General features: G+C 42.1%; 2 protein-coding genes across 20 annotated transcripts in view; both read right to left on the bottom strand.

The window, feature by feature from the left end:
* Positions 1-18448, bottom strand: part of ARHGEF9 (Cdc42 guanine nucleotide exchange factor 9) — a 554493-nt gene that overhangs the window by 183869 nt on the left and 352176 nt on the right. The window contains exon 1 of one of the 19 annotated variants that reach the window (XM_005890990.3): positions 7874-8015. The exons of 15 other annotated variants lie outside the window; for them this stretch is intronic. Coding sequence is in view for 2 of the 4 variants with exons in the window: in XM_070366277.1 (XP_070222378.1) it covers positions 7863-7871 (9 nt within the window). In the remaining 2 variants the exon portion in view is untranslated. Of the gene's footprint in view, positions 1-7862; positions 8016-18448 lie in introns of those variants that run through there. 3 more of the 19 variants (XM_070366273.1, XM_070366277.1, XM_070366272.1) reach the window with 3 other exon arrangements.
* On the bottom strand, positions 8051-8705 carry LOC138986447 (uncharacterized). Its single transcript, XM_070366278.1, has one exon. The coding sequence runs from the start codon at positions 8229-8231 to the stop codon at positions 8052-8054; it is 180 nt and encodes a 59-aa protein (XP_070222379.1). The 5' UTR covers positions 8232-8705; the 3' UTR covers position 8051.

Raw genomic sequence — 18448 nt, 5'->3', positions numbered from 1 at the left:
TAATCCACCTGATCTTACTTTGCAGATGAGGAAACCAAATTTCAGAGGGGAGAGATAATTTGACCAAGGTCACCCAGCAAATGAACAGAATCTTCTTCACCATTATAGAAAATGCATAGGAACTTTTTTTCCTGAAAGGTTCAAACTATCTCACAGCTGATAATTCAAAATCCAAATAGACCCTCAGACTACTCACTCTCTAGGGTTGAATCCTCCATTTTGGTGTGGGCACAAGCCCCTAGGATTCATCAAGGCCCCCACAATCCTAGAATAAAATTTCACCATCTGTGAAGCCTGCCTATTCATGTGTGCAACAAGCCAGATTCAGGCTGAGCTGACATTTCCTTTGAACATAGCAGTCATTTTCATCCCTGGCTGAACATTCTTGTCACCTCAGGGAGCTTTTAAAAAAATATTGATGCCAGGCCTCACCATGACCAACTCAATAAGATCTCCCCCAGAGATCTTAGGAATTGTTGTTAGTCTTGTTAACTCCCCAGGTGATTCCAATGTGCTGCTAGGGCTGAGAACCACCATGTTAATAGAAACAATGCAGTCAAGCAAAAGAAATACACATACAGAGTTACGTGAACTGTTTGAAAACTAAATATATTATTTTAAAGCTAAATCTATGATGCCCTGCTTTTCCAAAGAGGGGAAAAGAAAGTGGTACCCAAAATCTACATTTGTGGCACTGACCCTCAGGCAAATTCTGGACTCAATTAGGAAACATATGGTTTGTGGGTATTCAAAGAAAACAGGGAACCCCAAAGTCTGCAAAAGGATTTACTAGGGGTAAGATACCAAATGATTCATACTTTTTCTCATGGGGTCATTGGCTTGGTAGATGATTGTTATGAAACTTGCGTACAAATTGATGTCCACAAAGCATACAACAAATCCATCATGCTACATTATCCTCATCAACAGGCTGATAGGATAGATGATGGTAGGGCCCAGTGGATTCTGCACTATCTGACCAGATGTACACAAAAGTTCAGTTCAGTTCAGTTGCTCAGTTGTGTCCGACTCTTTGCAACCCCATGAATTGCAGCACGCCAGGCCTCCCTGTCCATCACAAACTCCCGGAGATCACTCAGACTCACATTCATAGAGTCAGTGATGCCATCCAGCCATCTCATCCTCTGTCGTCCCCTTCTCCTCCTGGCTCCAATTCCAAGAGGCAGCTTTGATGAGTTGCCAGAGGAGCTAGCATTAATCAAATTATATTCAACACCACTTGGAATCAATAGTTTGGATGGTACTTATTCAGTTTTTAAATGATGCAATGCTAGAAGAGACTGCTAATCTGTTTCATGGCAAGGAAAAAAAGAAAAACTCCAAAAGCTAGGAAAGACCAACCAAAGAAAAAAAAAGTTCAACTGATGCAATGCTAGAAGGAACTGCTAAGTTTTGGCACAATGAAGCAAAATTTTAAAAGCCATAAAAAGCTAGAGTAATCGATCAACCAAACAAAATTTAGTGCTTGGTTCAAAAACACCTGAAGTTAGGTTCAAAAGGCCAATTTCACAAGAGCATAGACGACTGGACGAGGCAGCAAAGCCATTAAGAAGGCTTTTAATCCTCTCTGCATGTTTGAATCACCTTGGAATACTTATTTTTTATTTAAAAATAAAAAGCTGCTTGGAACCTATCATGTGACAATTCAATCAGAATCTCTTAGAGTGGAAACTTGGCACAGGTATTTAAAAACTCTCAAAAAAAAAAATAAATAAATAAAATAAAAACTCTCCAAGTGATCTGTATGTTCACTGAGGACTGAGGACCAGTAGAAGATTGCAAAATTAGGTATTTCATAGACAAAGTCCTTTTTTAATTTAATCCTGATTAGATGGCACATGGTATAATATGATCAGTTCTGGGCAGCACGTTTATACATATATAAACATACATATGTATGTATATATACATACATATCGGAGAAGACAATGGCACCCCACTCCAGTACTCTTGCCTGGAAAATCCCATGGATAGAGGAGCCTGGTAGGCTGCAGTCCATGGGGTCGCTAAGAGTCGGACACGACTGAGCGACTTTACTTTCACTTTTCACTTTCATGCATTGGAGAAGGAAATGGCAACCCACTCCAGTATTCTTGCCTGGAGAATCCCAGGAACCGGGGAGCCCGTTGGGCTGCCGTCTATGGGGTCGCACAGAGTCAGACACGACTGAAGCGACTTAGCAGCAGCAGCAGCAGCATACATACATATATATCTATATATATATAGTGTTTCAGGCTTCACCAATTCACACTGACTTTCTCCTTGAAGATCCCAAATAGTGAGTTTTCATGAGACTAAAGGGAACTCTTTGATGTATATGCAAGATTAAAAAGCAACATTTTATTGAATAAAGAATTCTGTCCAAAATTGCTATATAAATGAGAGGTATGAAAAAAGCACTAAAAATTAAAGCAAGTAACTGAGGAAGCTAGTATGATTTCAGGGATGACTTATGCTCCTTCCCCTCCACCTGACTCCATTCAGCTGCACACTAACTGGGAATGATCAAATCTGACTCTTTTGCCCCTGTCCATTTGAAAAGCAGACCCACTACCATCCCATAAATCTGACTTTTACCTCTTGCATCGGTAAAACCAGGAATAACAATACTTCCTATCTACTTCACAAGGTTGATGTGATGCTCTAAATTGGGAAAAAATACAGAATTGCTTTGTATAGGCCCATGCACTGACAAGGGATTATTAGTATTGTCATTACTGGGCTATTTCCCCAGTCTTCTCTCCCTACGAGGCCCTTCCCCTCTCTAGTTTTCCCACTCAGTACTTTGGTGCCAAGGCAAAGCACCATACCAAATACTCGTGAGGGCTGTACCTACTTAATGACAGGAGACACTCTGGGTAGACATCAGAAAAGCTAAGCTTTGATCAAGGATTCCTGGAAAGCCAGAGACTCAGTTGGCCTAAACAAGTTGCAGAGCTAGAAATAAGGGCTAGAGGGTCTGAGATTCCCTACTTCCATCCCACTTTTTGGGGCAAAGCCAATGGGACTGAATCCAGATGCTTTTTGGGAGGTCTTCTGAGGAGGCAGTTATTTTTTGAGAATAGCTCAGTTTCCAATCATATCTCTATACAGAGCAAGTACTCCACAGGCCAAGGAGAGCAGAGGCCAAGATGACAAAGAGAGGCTAGAAGGAGGACATGCTTTGGCAGCATCTCTGCAACTGCTAAAGTGTACCCTCTGATTATAGCCAAGCACTCCCAATCTAGACCTCACCAGAGTACAGAAGAGCACCTCACCCACAGGTTCATTGGGATCCTTCAGGCCCCTAGCAACTTAATTTCTCTCTCTCTCTCACCACCCCCCCCTCTCTCTCTCTCACACACACACACACACACACACGGATGAGAAAGTCTGAATCAGGGCCCAAACCCTGTTCACCAAACTAACAATCAAACTGGCCTCTCCAATCTGCTCAGCTATCTCAGTTGGAATCTATTCAGAGACCAACAACATAGAAACAAACAAACAAAAAACCAATTTCACACTGCAGCTAGGTTGGGAAAGTTTCCCTGCTGCTGCTGCTAAGTCGCTTCAGTCGTGTCCAACTCTGTGCGACCCTAGAGACAGCAGCCCACCAGGCTCCCCAGTCCCTAGGATTCTCCAGGCAAGAACACTGAAGTGGGTTGCCATTTCATTCTCCAATGCATGAAAGTGAAAAGTGAAAGTGAAGTTGCTCAGTCGTGTCCAACCCTCAGCGACATGGACTGCAGCCTATCAGGCTTCTCCATCCATGGGATTTGCCAGGCAAGAGTACTGGAGTGGGTTGCCATTGCCTTCTCCAAAAGTTTCTCTAGCCACAGCCAAAATTGGAGTACACTGCACAGGCAGATGTTACAGGTTCTGACAGATAGAAGCTGTCTCAATGGGGAGAGGGGAAGCACTGCTCAGTTTGTTCCCACATGCTATCCCTTTGGGCTTCCCAGGTGGCTCAGGTAGCAAAGAATCTGCCTGCAATGCAGGAGACTTGAGTTTGATCCCTGGGTCTGAAAGACCCCCTGGAGGAGGGCACAGCAACCCACTCCAGTATTCTTGCCTTGAGGAATCTCATGGATGAGGGAACCTGGAGGGCTACAGTCCATAGGGTCATAAAGAGTCAGACAACCACTGAAGCAACTAGCATGCATGCACACTATCCGTTTACCTCCTCCCTGCATGGTGGACATAAACATTTTTCACAGCCTTCAGATCTCCTTGCACTAAAGCTAGACTGTGAAATGGCTCATTTAATCTTAAGGAGAAGGCAGTGACTAGACAGGGATTTGAACCCAAGAACCTTCAAATAAATAGTCCCATGACTGGGATGCAGCGAGGCTCTGTATGCCTTCCCTGGATATGTTTTCTAGGTATTTGTGGGCAATGAGGATTTTGCTCTTTCTTTATCCTCTCCCCAAAAGCATCTTTCCAAGTCCTGCCTTGCCAGCTCCCGCCTTTCTCCAAAAGCGCTTGTGCCTGGAACTTTCAAGTGCCCTAGACCTCAGCGGGAGCTATGTGATGCAGGAGTTGCTTGGATACTGGTCAAGGACGTTTTCTTGAATCTTCTAGTGGGGAGCTTGTAGCAAAAAGTATCCTTTACAAAGGAGTTAGACAGAAGGAAAGGGAACAAGGAGCTCTGTCAGAAAATGTTGGGACAAATCAGAGAGGTAAAGCCTTCTTCTTCCTACCCCTTACAGCAGGGATGGTGGGGGAGAGAGAGGAGGCTATATCAGCAAAGAGGGGAAAAGCTTAGAAGGGGGAAGATGAAGAGAAGAGACAGGAAAGGAGGAAAAAGTCAAAATGCAGAGGGTCCCACTCCTCTTGGCTGCATTTTTCATTTTCTCCCACTCTTTTCTCTTTTTGCTTACTCTCACAATCTTGAAGAAGAAATGCCAAACCTTCAGGATCCACACAAGTAAAAAGTCACCCTGTTCACTACTCCCTAAACTCCGTTTTAGCTGCTCTATGGTAGCCTGCCATCTGGCTAGCAACATTCCCTTATGTGCCTAAAGATAAGTTAATTTGAAAAATGTTTACCCATTTCACAAACTAAATTACTGATGAAAGAGCTCTTCCAAGCTACCCCTTTAGTCTGAGGCTGTGTAGGGTAGGGGAAAACCGATAGAGGGGGACACTCATCCACCTTCAGTTCAGTTCAGTCGCTTAGTCGTGTCTGACTCTTTGCGACCCCATGAATCACAGCACGCCAGGCCTCCCTGTCCATCACCAACTCCCGGAGTTCACTCAGACTCACGTCCATCGAGTTGGTGATGCCATCCAGCCATCTCATCCTCTGTCGTCCCCTTCTCCTCCTGCCCCCAATCTCTCCCAGCATCAGAGTTAGCACCAGTCAAATCCTTGTAGGCCTTAGCACAAGGAGGCCTTTCAGAACTGGGGAACTCAATTCATGTCCTGCTGTTTTTCTTCATTCCTAGCACATTCAACCCCATCCAGATTCAGGAGTCTGTATCCGACACACAGAGTAGATGTGCATACACACCCACATACATACTGTCACACATCCTACACACATACATTTACAAAGGCTTTCTGCCAAGGGTCTGTCAGGCATCCAAAGGTGACACATACTTTGTCATAAACCTGGTTCAAAGACTAGCCTTGGAGAATCCTTATCTCCTTGAAGGAAAAATCAAAAAGCATTCTATTGTTGTAGTCCAGTTTTCTTCCCACATAACTAGGTAAAAGAATCTCTTAGGTAAAACAAGTTTCTCCAGATACCAGCAACCAGATATTTCCTCCTTCCCCCCTCCCATCACCCCTTGATGAACATTTATTAACATTTCATTTGCCTTTTCAGTTATCTTCCCAGTTCATTAGCCTCTGATTTCAAGTGCATATGGACACCCAAAATCACAGAATTCAAAAACATAGTCCAACCATCCCCAAATGCCATGTTATAGAGAATCCCAAAATTGCTCAATGTCAAGCAGTTGCTGAACAGAGAAGACCCAGGTCTGTAGCTGCCCGGCCTACAGCCTTTCTTTCATCACTCTCCAACACTGTCTCAAAACAAAGTGTCCAACTAAAATATCAGGTTACTTCACACAATACTGTTGGAGCAAATGCAGGAAGGGAGGGCAAGTGGGACTCACTAGATTCTCTTTGCAAAAAAATCAAGTTCTTAGTTCAACCCGGGGGCTCCCACAAAGGGACTAAAGAGTAAATAATAAGAATCAATGCCAGCAAACTTCCCAGATCATGCTTACAACATGGTGCCAACCAAATTAAAAAATCAGTTTCTTACCCACACAGAGCCATCGAGAGCACACCTTGTGACTCAAAACCTCTTCTAATGCCATAAAATTATACTCTTTGGGCCCCAAGGTCTGGACAATTTCAAGAGCCCCCTTCACAGCCCTCCTCCCTTCAAAATCTTTTCCAAACAGTCCGAACAACAGTACATGGTACTTGAAAGCACACTGCCAGCAGATGTACACAACACTCATGAACAGTCACCCACATGGGTGCAGGAGGACCATGTGTGTGGATGTTTTATGTGTCCTGATTAATTGCTATATGAGACAGAAATGGTACTCTTTCAAGTCAGGTAAGCAACAGAAAGAAGACCTGCCAACAACAGCAGGTGGGGGAGGGGGGTGCATAATATTATGCACACTGGCATCAGAGACAAATTTTTTACTGGATTTGACAAAAGCTTTCTTAGGGGAAACAGAAATATAAAAATAATAACAATAGCAAAAATAACAGCAATGACCACCACTACCACCTGATAAAGACAGGCAAATAAATATCAAATTGGAATGTTGCTTCTAGCTCACGTTTTCCAGAGCTTTCATCCCTTTCCATCCAGTCATTTTTTGGGGGGGGAGGGTGCTCAAAACTCTCAATTTAGCATGATACATAATTTCATTTTAAAATGGAAACTTTCCAAATAGAGAGACCTCTGATTTTAAAGAACAAGGAAGCAAACAAAACCACCATTTTCTTATTAACACTAGCAAGTTCTATTTAAAATGTAGTTCAAGAACATCACTGCAAATGAGATTACCCCAAAGAGGCATATCTAAATATATTATTCCCAAGGTTGGTAGAAAGCTAGCTTTAGTTGTTTTTGGAGGCCATAGAGACAAAATCCCCAAACTCAAATTCATAGGTACAATTTTTGGGAAAAAGAACCCAAACAGTTACTGTCAACGTCTTCTCCTGCTAATTCATAAAAATCAAAGAACATTTTGATGCCACATACCATTATTCCAAAGAAATTGACATTTAATGATTTTTAAGAAATGTTTTAAACGTGGCTTCTTTCCAAATTGGAAACTGTAAACGCTGGACAGCAAATTAAGATTCAGAGAACACAGTCACCAACTGCCAGCACAACGCACCCCACCACATCACTTTCCATATTCTCGCTTCTCATTAAGAGACTGAAGAATAATTTCCCTAAATTCATTCCTGTATCAATTTCTTTCCTCTAAACATCTAGTGCAACACTGTTTTTCCTAAGCTGCCAGAAATTCATCATGCTTTTCCCACAACCTCCCTTGCCCCAGACAAACCCAAATGCCATCTTCTGATGGCAAGAAAGAAATTCTAAAATTCTCTGATGGAATTTAAAGGTCGTTTTCCAGAAAATGAATTGACAAAACACCACAATCAGCAAAGCCATTGTGTAAGGATGCAGAGCTTGCTTCATGAACGTCACATCAATGAAGAATGCACACACACATACACACACACACACATGCACACTTAAATAGAAAGCATTTCTTTATCAACAATTTTACTCAAGCAATAAGCAACTACACTCACAGGCATACTTAAAAGACAAGACATAACAAAAGATTTAGGGAGAGATAATATACCAACGTCATACATATCACAGCGAGGCCATGTTGAAGCTCAAAACGTTTTCCCCCCTGAGTAAGAAAGCGTGCTCTTTCTCTCCCTCTCTTTCCCTGTCTCTCTCTCTCTCTCTCTTTTTTTTTTCCTTGGAGGTTCTCGGGATGAAATCAAAGCGAGAATTCCAGACAGCTCAGGCGGCTGGACTCCATTCAGCGCGTTCCCAGAAAAAACATGAGTATGACATTTACAAGCAGAAGGACTACAATCACGGCAAAAACGACTACAGTTTGCACATCCAGGGTCATGGTGCAATGCAGAACACTGTAGTGTTCCAAATGAGGGGCTGGCAGATTGGGAGATGTCAGTCTCTGTTCTGTCAGACTGTCCATACAGCCACCATGCTAGAAAGGAGAGGAGGAAGTCGGGTGGTTGGGGAAGGGCTGGGTTTGGCGCCCGAGTTTGGTATGGGAGGGGGGAAGGGGGGATGGGGACAGGGGTGCTTGCTTCCCCCTTCTCAGAACTGAGCTGATCTTTCTTCCCTAGCTGAGAAATCTTAGCTTGCGCTGAAGTCTGCAGAGTCCAGCATTCTCTCTCGGGCGCCACGGGAAAAGGCAAAATCCTGGCTTTCAAAGAGAAAGGCAGGAGAAACCAGCGCGAGGTTCTCCGGCGCCTGCTCAGTCTGTCTGTCCGGGGGTGCGTCCGTCCGCCTGCCTGGCTGGCTACCGGTCAGTCTCGGTCTCCTCTATTCCCTCTAATTCGCTCGCTTTTCTATGCTCGCTCTGTTCGCCGGGCTCTGGGCTGCCAGCTACTCTTTCGATCCCTGCCTCGCTGGCTCTCTTCCTCGCCTCTCCCCACCCCCCAGCCCATATTCTGCGTTTTTATTCACTGAACGACTGCCCGCGCCTGCGTGAGGTGCAGCCAAAATGCTGACAGGCCCGCCGACCAATAACAGGTGCCGCAGAGGAGAGTTTACTCGCCGGGGGGGCGGTACTTGAGCTGGCGTGCTACCAGCGGCAGCCAATCGGTGAACACATGGTCCCCCAGCAGGCCCGCTCCATCCAGCCCAGCCGGAGCTCCAGGCTGCCAGTTCTGGCGTAGGGGTGGCGAGCTTGTTGTGGGTGGGTTGATGGAGCTGAGGAGAGAGAGGAGGGAAAGGCCTGGGAGAGAGGAAGGGAATGGACAGAACGGACCAGAGGGGAGAGAGCATGGCAGGGAGAGAGGAGGGAATGATGAGAAGACGGTGAGAAGCAGAAGGAAAAGAAAAGGAAAGATGGGAAAGAGAAAGAAGAAATGGTGGGGGGGGTATGATGAAGAAATAGAAGCTTGGGGTAAAGGATGGGAAAAGGACAGGGAGGAGGGAAAAGGAATGGGGGTGCGTGGCGGGAAGGGACCCTTTGGAGCAACTTTGGAGCCTGGGCCAAGGAGGAAGCAAAGATGCTTTTGGTCGGGAAGATCCCCTGGAGAAGGAAATGGCAACCCACTCCAGTACTCTTGCCTAGAAAATCCCATGGCCGGAGGAGCCTGGTAGGCTACAGTCCATGGGGTTGCAAAGAGTGGGACACAACTGAGCAACTTCACTTCAAGTATTATAGGCCACTCACAATTAGCTATACAAATCCAACAAATCAGTGCTGTGTACAGAATCACAAGGACACTCTACAAATTATACAAAATTCAATTATATTTATCTTTCTCTGATATCTCTGCACTTGCAGATCAGATTTCTTTCCTATTTCTTGTTTCTTTGAACTATGACAGCTTGCACTATTCCAGCATACTGGGTACTAGGAAGAGAGGACAGTTTTGCATTGGAAAAGCCTCTACAAAACCTATAAAACTTGCAATCTGCTTGAAATCACTGCCCTGTTCTGTCTTTGTGGTCTGGTGTCTGAAATGGAGAAGCCCTGGAGTAGAGACAGAAAGGTTTCAGATTTACTCCTAGGCCTACTTCAAGCTTCCTATAAGACTTTTGGGCAACTCCTTTCCCCTCTATGGGACTCCATCTCCCTTCTGCCACAGGAGACCTTAGACCTGTCAGAATTCAGTGAAACCTCTGAACCTTACCTCAGAAAAATATAGAGCAGGCTTCTGGGCCCTCAAAACCAAGGACTAACTTACACTGAATATCTCTAAGGGCCTTTCTTACTCTTACAGGACTGTACACATGAACAGATAGATATTGGTGGAAAGGGGCAAGAAACTAGATTATCCAGGGATAGAACTAATTAATTTCTGGTATTTCTACCATACTATAAACTCCAAGAGGAATGAGAATTGCTTTCTATTCTCAAAAAATCTTTGAGTCTAGGAAAGTCAGCTATTCAAACTTGGTGAGTGGAAATTCTGAGTCAATGGAGGTATAAATAAAATGGCCCCTAGCCTTACAAGATAGAATAAAACCCAAAGAAATGCCCACTTTAAAAGTTTGACTTATCACATCCCCTATGAATGATTTGCGCCAAAACAAATGGCAAAATATCTTGAATCAGATCAAGCTTCTAGATCTAGCTATTTACATGATACACAGAGGACAAAAAAGAAATTTAAACTGCAGTATGGTGACATAGACTGTAAAAAACTACAGGACCAAAAATCTGGTTCTCTAACAAGTAAACAATGAAGAAAAAGAGTGATCGATTCAGGTGGAACTTGCATATGTGTGCATCACCACCCATATGTGACATTTATGAGACAAATGGCAACTTGAACAGGCTGAATATTCAGTAATATTAAGGAATCACTATTAATTGTTTAGCTGTGGTAATGATATTGTGGCTAAGTTTAACAAAATGAGGAGAATACAGGTACATCTTTGTGATCTTGGATTTAGTAATGGTTTCTTAGATATGACATGAAAAGCATCAGCAACAAAACGTAAATAAATTGGATTTGGTCAATGTTAAAAAACTTATGTGCTTCAAAGGACACTATCATGAAAACATATATACTGGCTAAACATATACAGTGGAAAACATATTCCCACTGGCTATCTATTTAATATATGGTAAAAATATGCTATGTGATATAGATAGCCAGTGGAAATTTGCTGTATGACTCAGGGAACTCAAACCGGTGCTCTGTGACAACATAGAGGAGTGGGACGTGGGGGAGGTGGGTGGGAGGTTCAAAAGGAAGGGTATACCTATGTTTGATTCATGTTGATGTATCGCAGAAACCAACACAATATTGTAAAGCAATTATCCTTCAATTAAAAATAATATTTTATTTAAAAAATGACAGAAATATGAAAAAAGTATGAAAAGAGAATACACAGAATGAAATATTTCCAATTATATATCTGATAAGGGATTGTATCTAGAATACATAAAGAGCTCTCATAACTCAATTATTTTTAAAAACACAATTTAAAAATTGGCACAGGATCTGAGTAACATTTCTCCAAAAAATGGTCAAAAAGACATAAAAAGATACTCAATATCCTAATCATCAGTTCAGTTCAGTCACTCTGCTGTGTCCAACTCTTTGCAACCCCATGGACTGCAGCACACAAGGCCTCCCTGTCTATCACCAACTCCCAGAGTTGACTCAAACTCATGTCCATTGAGCTGGTGATGCCATCCAACCATCTCATCCTCTGTCGTGCCCTTCTCCTCCTGCCTTCAGTCTTTCCCAGCACCAGGGTCTTTTCCAATGAGTCAGTTCTTCACAGCAGGTGGCCAAAGTATTGGAGCTTCAGCTTTAACATCAGTCCTTCCAATGAATATTCAGGACTGATTTCCTTTAGGATGGACTGACTGGATCTCCTTGCAGTTCCAGGGACTCAAGAGTCTTCTCCAACACCACAGTTCAAAAGCATCAATTCTTCGGCACTCAGCTTGCTTTATAGTCCAAATCTCACATCTATATGTGACCACTGGAAAAACCATAACTTTGACTAGATAGACCTTTTTTGGCAAAGTAATGTCTCTGCTTTTTAATGTGCTGTCTAGGTTGGTCATAACTTTTCTTCCAAGGAGTAAGCATCTTTTAATTTCATGGCTGCAGTCACCATCTGTGATGATTTTGGAGCCAAAAAAATAACAATAATAAACTCTGTCATAGTTTCCATTGTTTCCCCATCTATTTGCCAAGAAGTAATGGGACCAGATACCATGATCTTAGTTTTCTGAATGTTGAGTTTTAAGCCAACTTTTTCACTCTCCTCTTTCACTTTCATCAAGAAGGTCTTTAGTTCTTCTTCACTTTCTGCCATAAGGATGGTGTCATCTGTATATCTGAGGTTATTGATATTTCTCCTGGCAATCTTGATTCCAGCTTGTGCTTCATCCAGCCCAGCATTTCTCATGATGTACTCTGTATATAAGTTCAATAAGAAGGGTGACAATATACAGCCTTGACATACTCCTTTCCCGATTTGGAACCAGTCTGTTGTTCCATGTCCAGTTCTAACTGTTGCTTCCTGACCTGCATACAGATATCTCAGAAGGAAGGTCAGGTGGTCTGGTATTCCCAGCTCTTGAAGAATTTTCCACAGTTTGTTGTGATCCACACAGTCAACAGCTTTGGCATAGTCAAAAAAGCAGATGTTTTTCTGGAAATCTCTTGCTTTTTTGATGATCCAATGGATATTGGCAATTTGATCTCTGTTTCCTCTGCCTTTTCTAAATCCACCTTGAACATCTGGAAGTTCACGGTTCACGTACTGTTGAAGCCTGGCTTGGAGAATTTTGAACATTACTTTGCTAGCATGTGAGATGAGTGCAACTGTGCAGTAGTTTGAGCATTCTTTGGCATTGCCTTTCTTTGGAATTGGAATGAAAACGGACCTTTTCCAGTCCTGTGGCCACTGCTGAGTTTTCCAAATTTGCTGGCATATTGAGTGCAGCACTTTCACAGCATCATCTTTCAGGATTTGAAAGAGCTCAACTGGAATTCCATCACCTCCACTAGCTTTGTTCGTAGTGATGCTTTCTAAGGCCCACTTGACTTCACATTCCAGGATTTCTGGCTCTAGGTGAATGATCCCACCATCGTGATTATCTTGGTCGTGAAGATCTTTTTTGTACAGTTCTTCTGTGTGTTCTTGCCACCTCTTCTTAATATCTTCTGCTTCTGTTAGGTCCATACCATTTCTGTCCTTTATTGTACCCATGTTTCCATGAAATGTTCCCTTAGTATCTCTAATTTTCTTGAAGAGATCTCTAGTCTTTCCTATTCTATTATTTTCCTCCATTTCTTTGCACTGGTCACTGAGGAAGGCTTTCTTAGCTCTCCTTGCTATTCTTTGGAACTCTGCATTCAAATGGGTATATCTTCCTTTTTCTCCTTTGCCTTTTGCTTCTCTTCTTTGCACAGCTATTTGTAAAGCCTCCTCAGACAACCATTTTGTCTTTTTGCATTTCATTTTCTTGGGGATGGTCTTGATCCCTGTCTCCTGTACAATGTCACGAACCTCTGTCCATAGTTCTTCAGGCACTCTGTCTATCACATCTAATCCCTTGAATATATTTCTCACATTGACATTTTAGGAATCAGTGAACTAAAATGGACTGGAATGGGTGAATTTAATTCAGATGACCATTATATATACCACTGTGGGCAAGAATCCTTTAGAAGAAATGGAGTAGTCATCACAGTTAACAAAAGAATACAAAATGCAGTACTTGGGTGCAATCACAAAAATAACAGAATGATCTCTGTTCATTTCCAAGGCAAACCATTCAATATCAGAGTAATCTAAGTCTATGCCCTGACCCTTAATGCTGAAGAAGCTGAAGTTGAATGGTTCCATGAAGACCTACAAGACCTTCTAGAGCTAACACCCCCCAAAAAATGTCCTTTTCATTATATGCAAAAGTAAGAAGTCAAGAAATACCTTGCTGCTACTGCTAAGTTGCTTCAGTCGTGTCCGACTCTGTGCGACCCCATAGACGGCAGCCCACCAGGCTTCCCCGTCCCTGGGATTCTCCAGGCAAGAACACTGGAATGGGTTGCCATTTCCTTCTCCAATGCAGGAAAGTGAAAAGTGAAAGTGAAGTCGCTCAGTCTTGTCCAACTCTTAGTGACCCCATGGACTGCAGCCTACCAGGCTCCTCTGTCCATGGATTTTCCAGGCAAGAGTACTGGAGTGGGGTGCCATTGCCTTCTCCGAGAAATACCTGGAGTAACAGGCAAATTTGGCCTTGAAGTACAGAATGAAGCAGGGCAAAGGCTAATAGAGTTTTGCCAAGAGAACACACTGGTCATAGCAAACACCCTCTTCCAGCAACACAAGAGTAGACTCTATACATGGACATTACCAGATGGTCAACACCGAAATCAGATTGATGATATTCTTTGCATTCAAAGATGGAGAAGTTCTATACAGTCAGTAAAATCAAGACTAGGAGCTGACTGTGGCTCAGATCATGAACTCCTTATTGCCAAATTCAGACTTAAATTGAAGAAAGTAGGGAAAACCATTAGACTATTCAGTTCTGTTCAGGTATGACCTAAATCAAATCCCTTACGATATTAATCATCAGGAAAATGCAAATGAAAGATATTTGCTATATCAGATTTGTAATGAGATACCACATTACACATGCTGCTGCTGCTGCTAAGTCACTTCAGTCATGTCTGACTCTGTGCAACCGCATAGACAGCAGCCCACCAGGCTCCCCCATCCCATGCTAGGATGGTTATAATCAAAAAGCTACATAATAAGTGTTGGGGAGGATGTGGGAAATTGGAACCTTCATAACACTGCCGGTGGGAATGTAAAATGATGAAACCACTTTGGCAAATAGTCCGCAGTTCCTCAAAAACTTAAACATGGAGTTGCCATTTGACCCAACAATTCCACTCTTATATATACACCTAAGAAAAATTAAAACATGCCACACAAACAAACTTGTATGTGTGTATTAATAACAGCATTATTCACCATAGCCAAAAGATGGAAAGAATTCAAATTTCCATCATCTTCTGAATGGTCTGGTCTCCATTGATGCCTTACTCCTTCCTTACTCCCTCTGCCTTGGGGACACATTCACATGACCTGTCTGATTGTATTATCTTTGCTTCCTGTTTGGGTTCTTCATTTAGTCATTAAGGCCATGATTTCTCAAAGTTCCTCTAATCTCAGTCCCCTTTTCTTCTTATTCCACACTTGCACTGAATGATGGACCTATCCATTCCCAAGGCTTTAACTACCCGCCACCTACATTACACACTGAAGTACCACCTTTCAACAAGGTTACAGGACACCAGTGGAGGAACAAAACAGGCATTGGTCTTTGCCTGCAGGGAGCTTACAACCTCCCTGGGGGTTAGCTGATAAGCCCCAGGTAACTCTCTTGAACTCCAGAGATGAATCTCCACCTGCCTTCTGGATGTCTCCTGAATATCTCACAAGAACCTCAAATTTGGTAAGTCCAAAATCAAAGCAGTTTTCTCCCACCCCTGCCAGCTTCCTATTTTCCCTGAGTTCCCTGTCCCTTGGGAATGTCACACACAGAATTAGCCAAGGAGATACGAAGGAAATATCCATAAGTCTTCCTTTTCCCTCACCTTGCTACTAGCTAACCAGTCTCTAAGTCTTGGTGATTCTCTTCCTCCTTGAGGAATGTGTTCTTCCTCTCTCTCCCTACTGCCAGCTACTGTGGTCTTTTGTGCTGCTCTGTCTCCCCAATTCAGCCTCTACTCTCCTGGACAAATTATCTCTTTCAAAAGCAGTCCTGTTCTTCTTAATTCTATGGTGGATACTATATACTGGATGCTGAGAATCCATGCCACCCTCCTTCTAGCTTACCTTCCTGTATTGCTGAAAAGCTATTAATAAAAACCAAAATGACAACAACAACCTGTGATTTCTCAAACTTCTTTGCATCCATTGTTTTGGATGTGATTTATTTCTGCCAACCATAGGCATATGCACAATATTTGAAAGAAAGTGATAATACAGAAAACATACTTCTGCTGCTTCTAGTGACAAGTAGAATGGTGGGGTTTTAGAGTTTTCTGCAGCTGTGTTACCTTTCCATAGGTCTCAGTGTCTAGACCCTGCTTTGTGTCTTTGTACAAGCAGGGAATGAGACTTTCAAATATTTTTACTTATTTGTTTTTGCTATGGAGGATCTAGCAGGCATAATGATACTCTATACAATAGTTAAGGCAGTGGCAGATTCCTAATTCCTAGATTGCAAATCAGGTACAGTGTTCCCAAAGCTGCTGATGCTTTACCTTCTTTCTTCTGGCAGAGAAAACAGCTGTATTCATTCTGAGATTCATTCCTGGAGGCCTAGTCTAAAGCTTGCCCCTTCAGCCCTTCTACCAATTTTGGAAACACTAAATTTTCTATATTAAAACTCTGCTGAAAATAACTAGAGCAATATAATTTCCACAGCTGAACACTGAGTTATATAGTTCCTCTGTTCAAAGGCCTTCCATGGCTCCCCACTGCCTTTAAGGCAAATTCTGTAGCATGGCATACAATGCCTTGCCAATCTGGTATCCTTTGCTTGACACTTAGCAGGTGCTTCATAAACATCTGCTGAATACATGAATAGCTCCTTCACCTAGTTGTTTCTACTCAGAGAATTATATATTCCAACCACAGAAGGTAACCTTATGAGACCTCAGAGAAAATCTACTCTAACCCCTCATATTCTAGGTTAGGAAACTGAGGCCCAGAGAAAGTAAGCTATACACGGTTACATAATTAATTACTGGCAGAGCAGAAAACAAAACTCATTTCTTGAGTCTTGAAAGTACTTTTGGGGGATTTCAGACTTTGAAACATGACATTTGATCCCAGCCCCATTTATTTACAGTTAGCTTTCTGTGTAAGGTGACTCACAATTTTAATTTCAAAAAATTAGAAGAGGCCCTGACATTTCAAGAAGCACCTCAAAGGCAGCCCTTCTGCTGATAAGAATCAAGAAATCAGAAACTCTCTTGGCATAGCAAAGTCCCAATTTCATCCTTCAATCCCTTCTGTAACATCCTCATCCAGTTTTCCGCTCCAACACCCACGACAATAGAAAGGTTCCTCTCTCCTAAGATAACCTGGTAGTCCTTTGGACAATTTCAGTTGGTGAAAAGTTCTTTCATCTTTTTGAGCCAGATATTATCACTACTTCTATTACAGCCACTGCTGAGGAGCTAATGACATGGATTAGAATATAATATAGAATTATATTATTCAGAATATAAATGTTTGTTTATAAATATAAATATATATATAATATAAACTTATAAATATTGTCTAGAATATAAATGTTGCCAAACTCACACTGAAATTACTATAAGTACCCAGCATATTTCTCAGGATCCAAAGGGAACTCATTAGATAATAATAATAATAAATGCTTATAGAGTGCTTACTCATAGAATTGTTCTAAGCCTTTTACATATATTAATTATTTCAATCCTCACAATAACACTATGAGGAAGATACTATTATTGTCATTATTTTACAGATGAGAGGATTGAGGCATAGACCTTAAATAACTTGCCCAATGTCACATAGCTAGTCAGTGGTGGAACCGAGGTGCAAACCAACCCTGTCTGGCTCTAGAGCCTATGCTTTTCAACACTATGCTGTATAAATGCCACTAGGTGACACATGTTCCACCTTCCAAAAGCATTTGACGTGATATCTCCTCAGTCACAAGAATAAACTGTTTCAATGTTCTGACTTGAATCCAAATGGCCTACCACCCAGGTATGATATCTAGGTCTTAAATATTTGCCTTCTCTCAGGGAAAAGCCAATGCTTGGTTTTCTCATGGTTCAAATAGCTCCCAAAGCCCCACTTCTATCAGAAAGCATACCCAAGGAAAGTTCCACATTTTGTCCTGACCTCTATTGCTACTCATTCATTGGCCATCCAACTCCCACCTCAGCCACCTCATAGTCCCTGATGTTTGCCATGGACAATCTGAAGATATTAAACCTTGTCTGTTAATTTTCTTGGTAACCTATATGACTAGATGCTCTTGTACATTCATTATGTCAGTTCTATTTAGGAGAGGCAATTCCCTGAGGACAGGAACTCTTGGTTAGTTCAGTTATTCAGCAGTTAAATTCAGTAAGCAGTTATTTTGACAGCTAAGGGGTAAAGAGAGCCTCTTGGGAAACTTAAAGTCTAGTGAGAAAAAGAATCACAAATGCATGTAATTTCAAAGTCATAGTATTCTAAGCATAATCAGATAATGAATAAAGCTGTTGATGATTATAGAGCAAATCAAAGAATTCCATACTTGAAATGGAAAAAAAGTTATTTCCTCCCAACCTCCCTTTGTAGGACTCCTCACTACAGTATATGTGACAGGGTAGAGGAAGTAGAGTGGGAGGAAGAAATATCTACTTTAGGCTTTTCAACATATTATATTTAATCCTTCCCAGAAGCCCCCAAAGAAGTAACTGTTATTGTTATTTTAAGGAGTAGAAAACTAAGGTTAAGAATGTTTACATCATTTGTTCATAGCCATATAGGTTCCCAAATCCAATAGCAGGATTTAAATTGAGATCTATTTCCAAAGCCCACTTTTTCTTCCTCCAATACCCTTGATAAGTTTTGTTTAGCAGCCACTAGAATATCTTCAGTAACAAGAAGAAGAAAAAAAAATCTCATCCTGTAGCTTCCAAAGCCATTATTCAT

The sequence above is a fragment of the Bos mutus genome, chromosome X (genome assembly GCF_027580195.1).
Source record: "Bos mutus isolate GX-2022 chromosome X, NWIPB_WYAK_1.1, whole genome shotgun sequence".
In the NCBI taxonomy this organism is placed as follows: domain Eukaryota; kingdom Metazoa; phylum Chordata; class Mammalia; order Artiodactyla; family Bovidae; genus Bos; species Bos mutus.
The sequence above is the reverse complement of the archived record's forward strand: the minus strand, read 5'-3'. Positions and strand labels throughout refer to the sequence as shown.

Coding starts and splice junctions, on each gene's coding strand:
- LOC138986447 (XM_070366278.1), bottom strand. CDS start 8,231: ATGGACAGTCTGACAGAACAGAGACTGACATCTCCCAATCTGCCAGCC.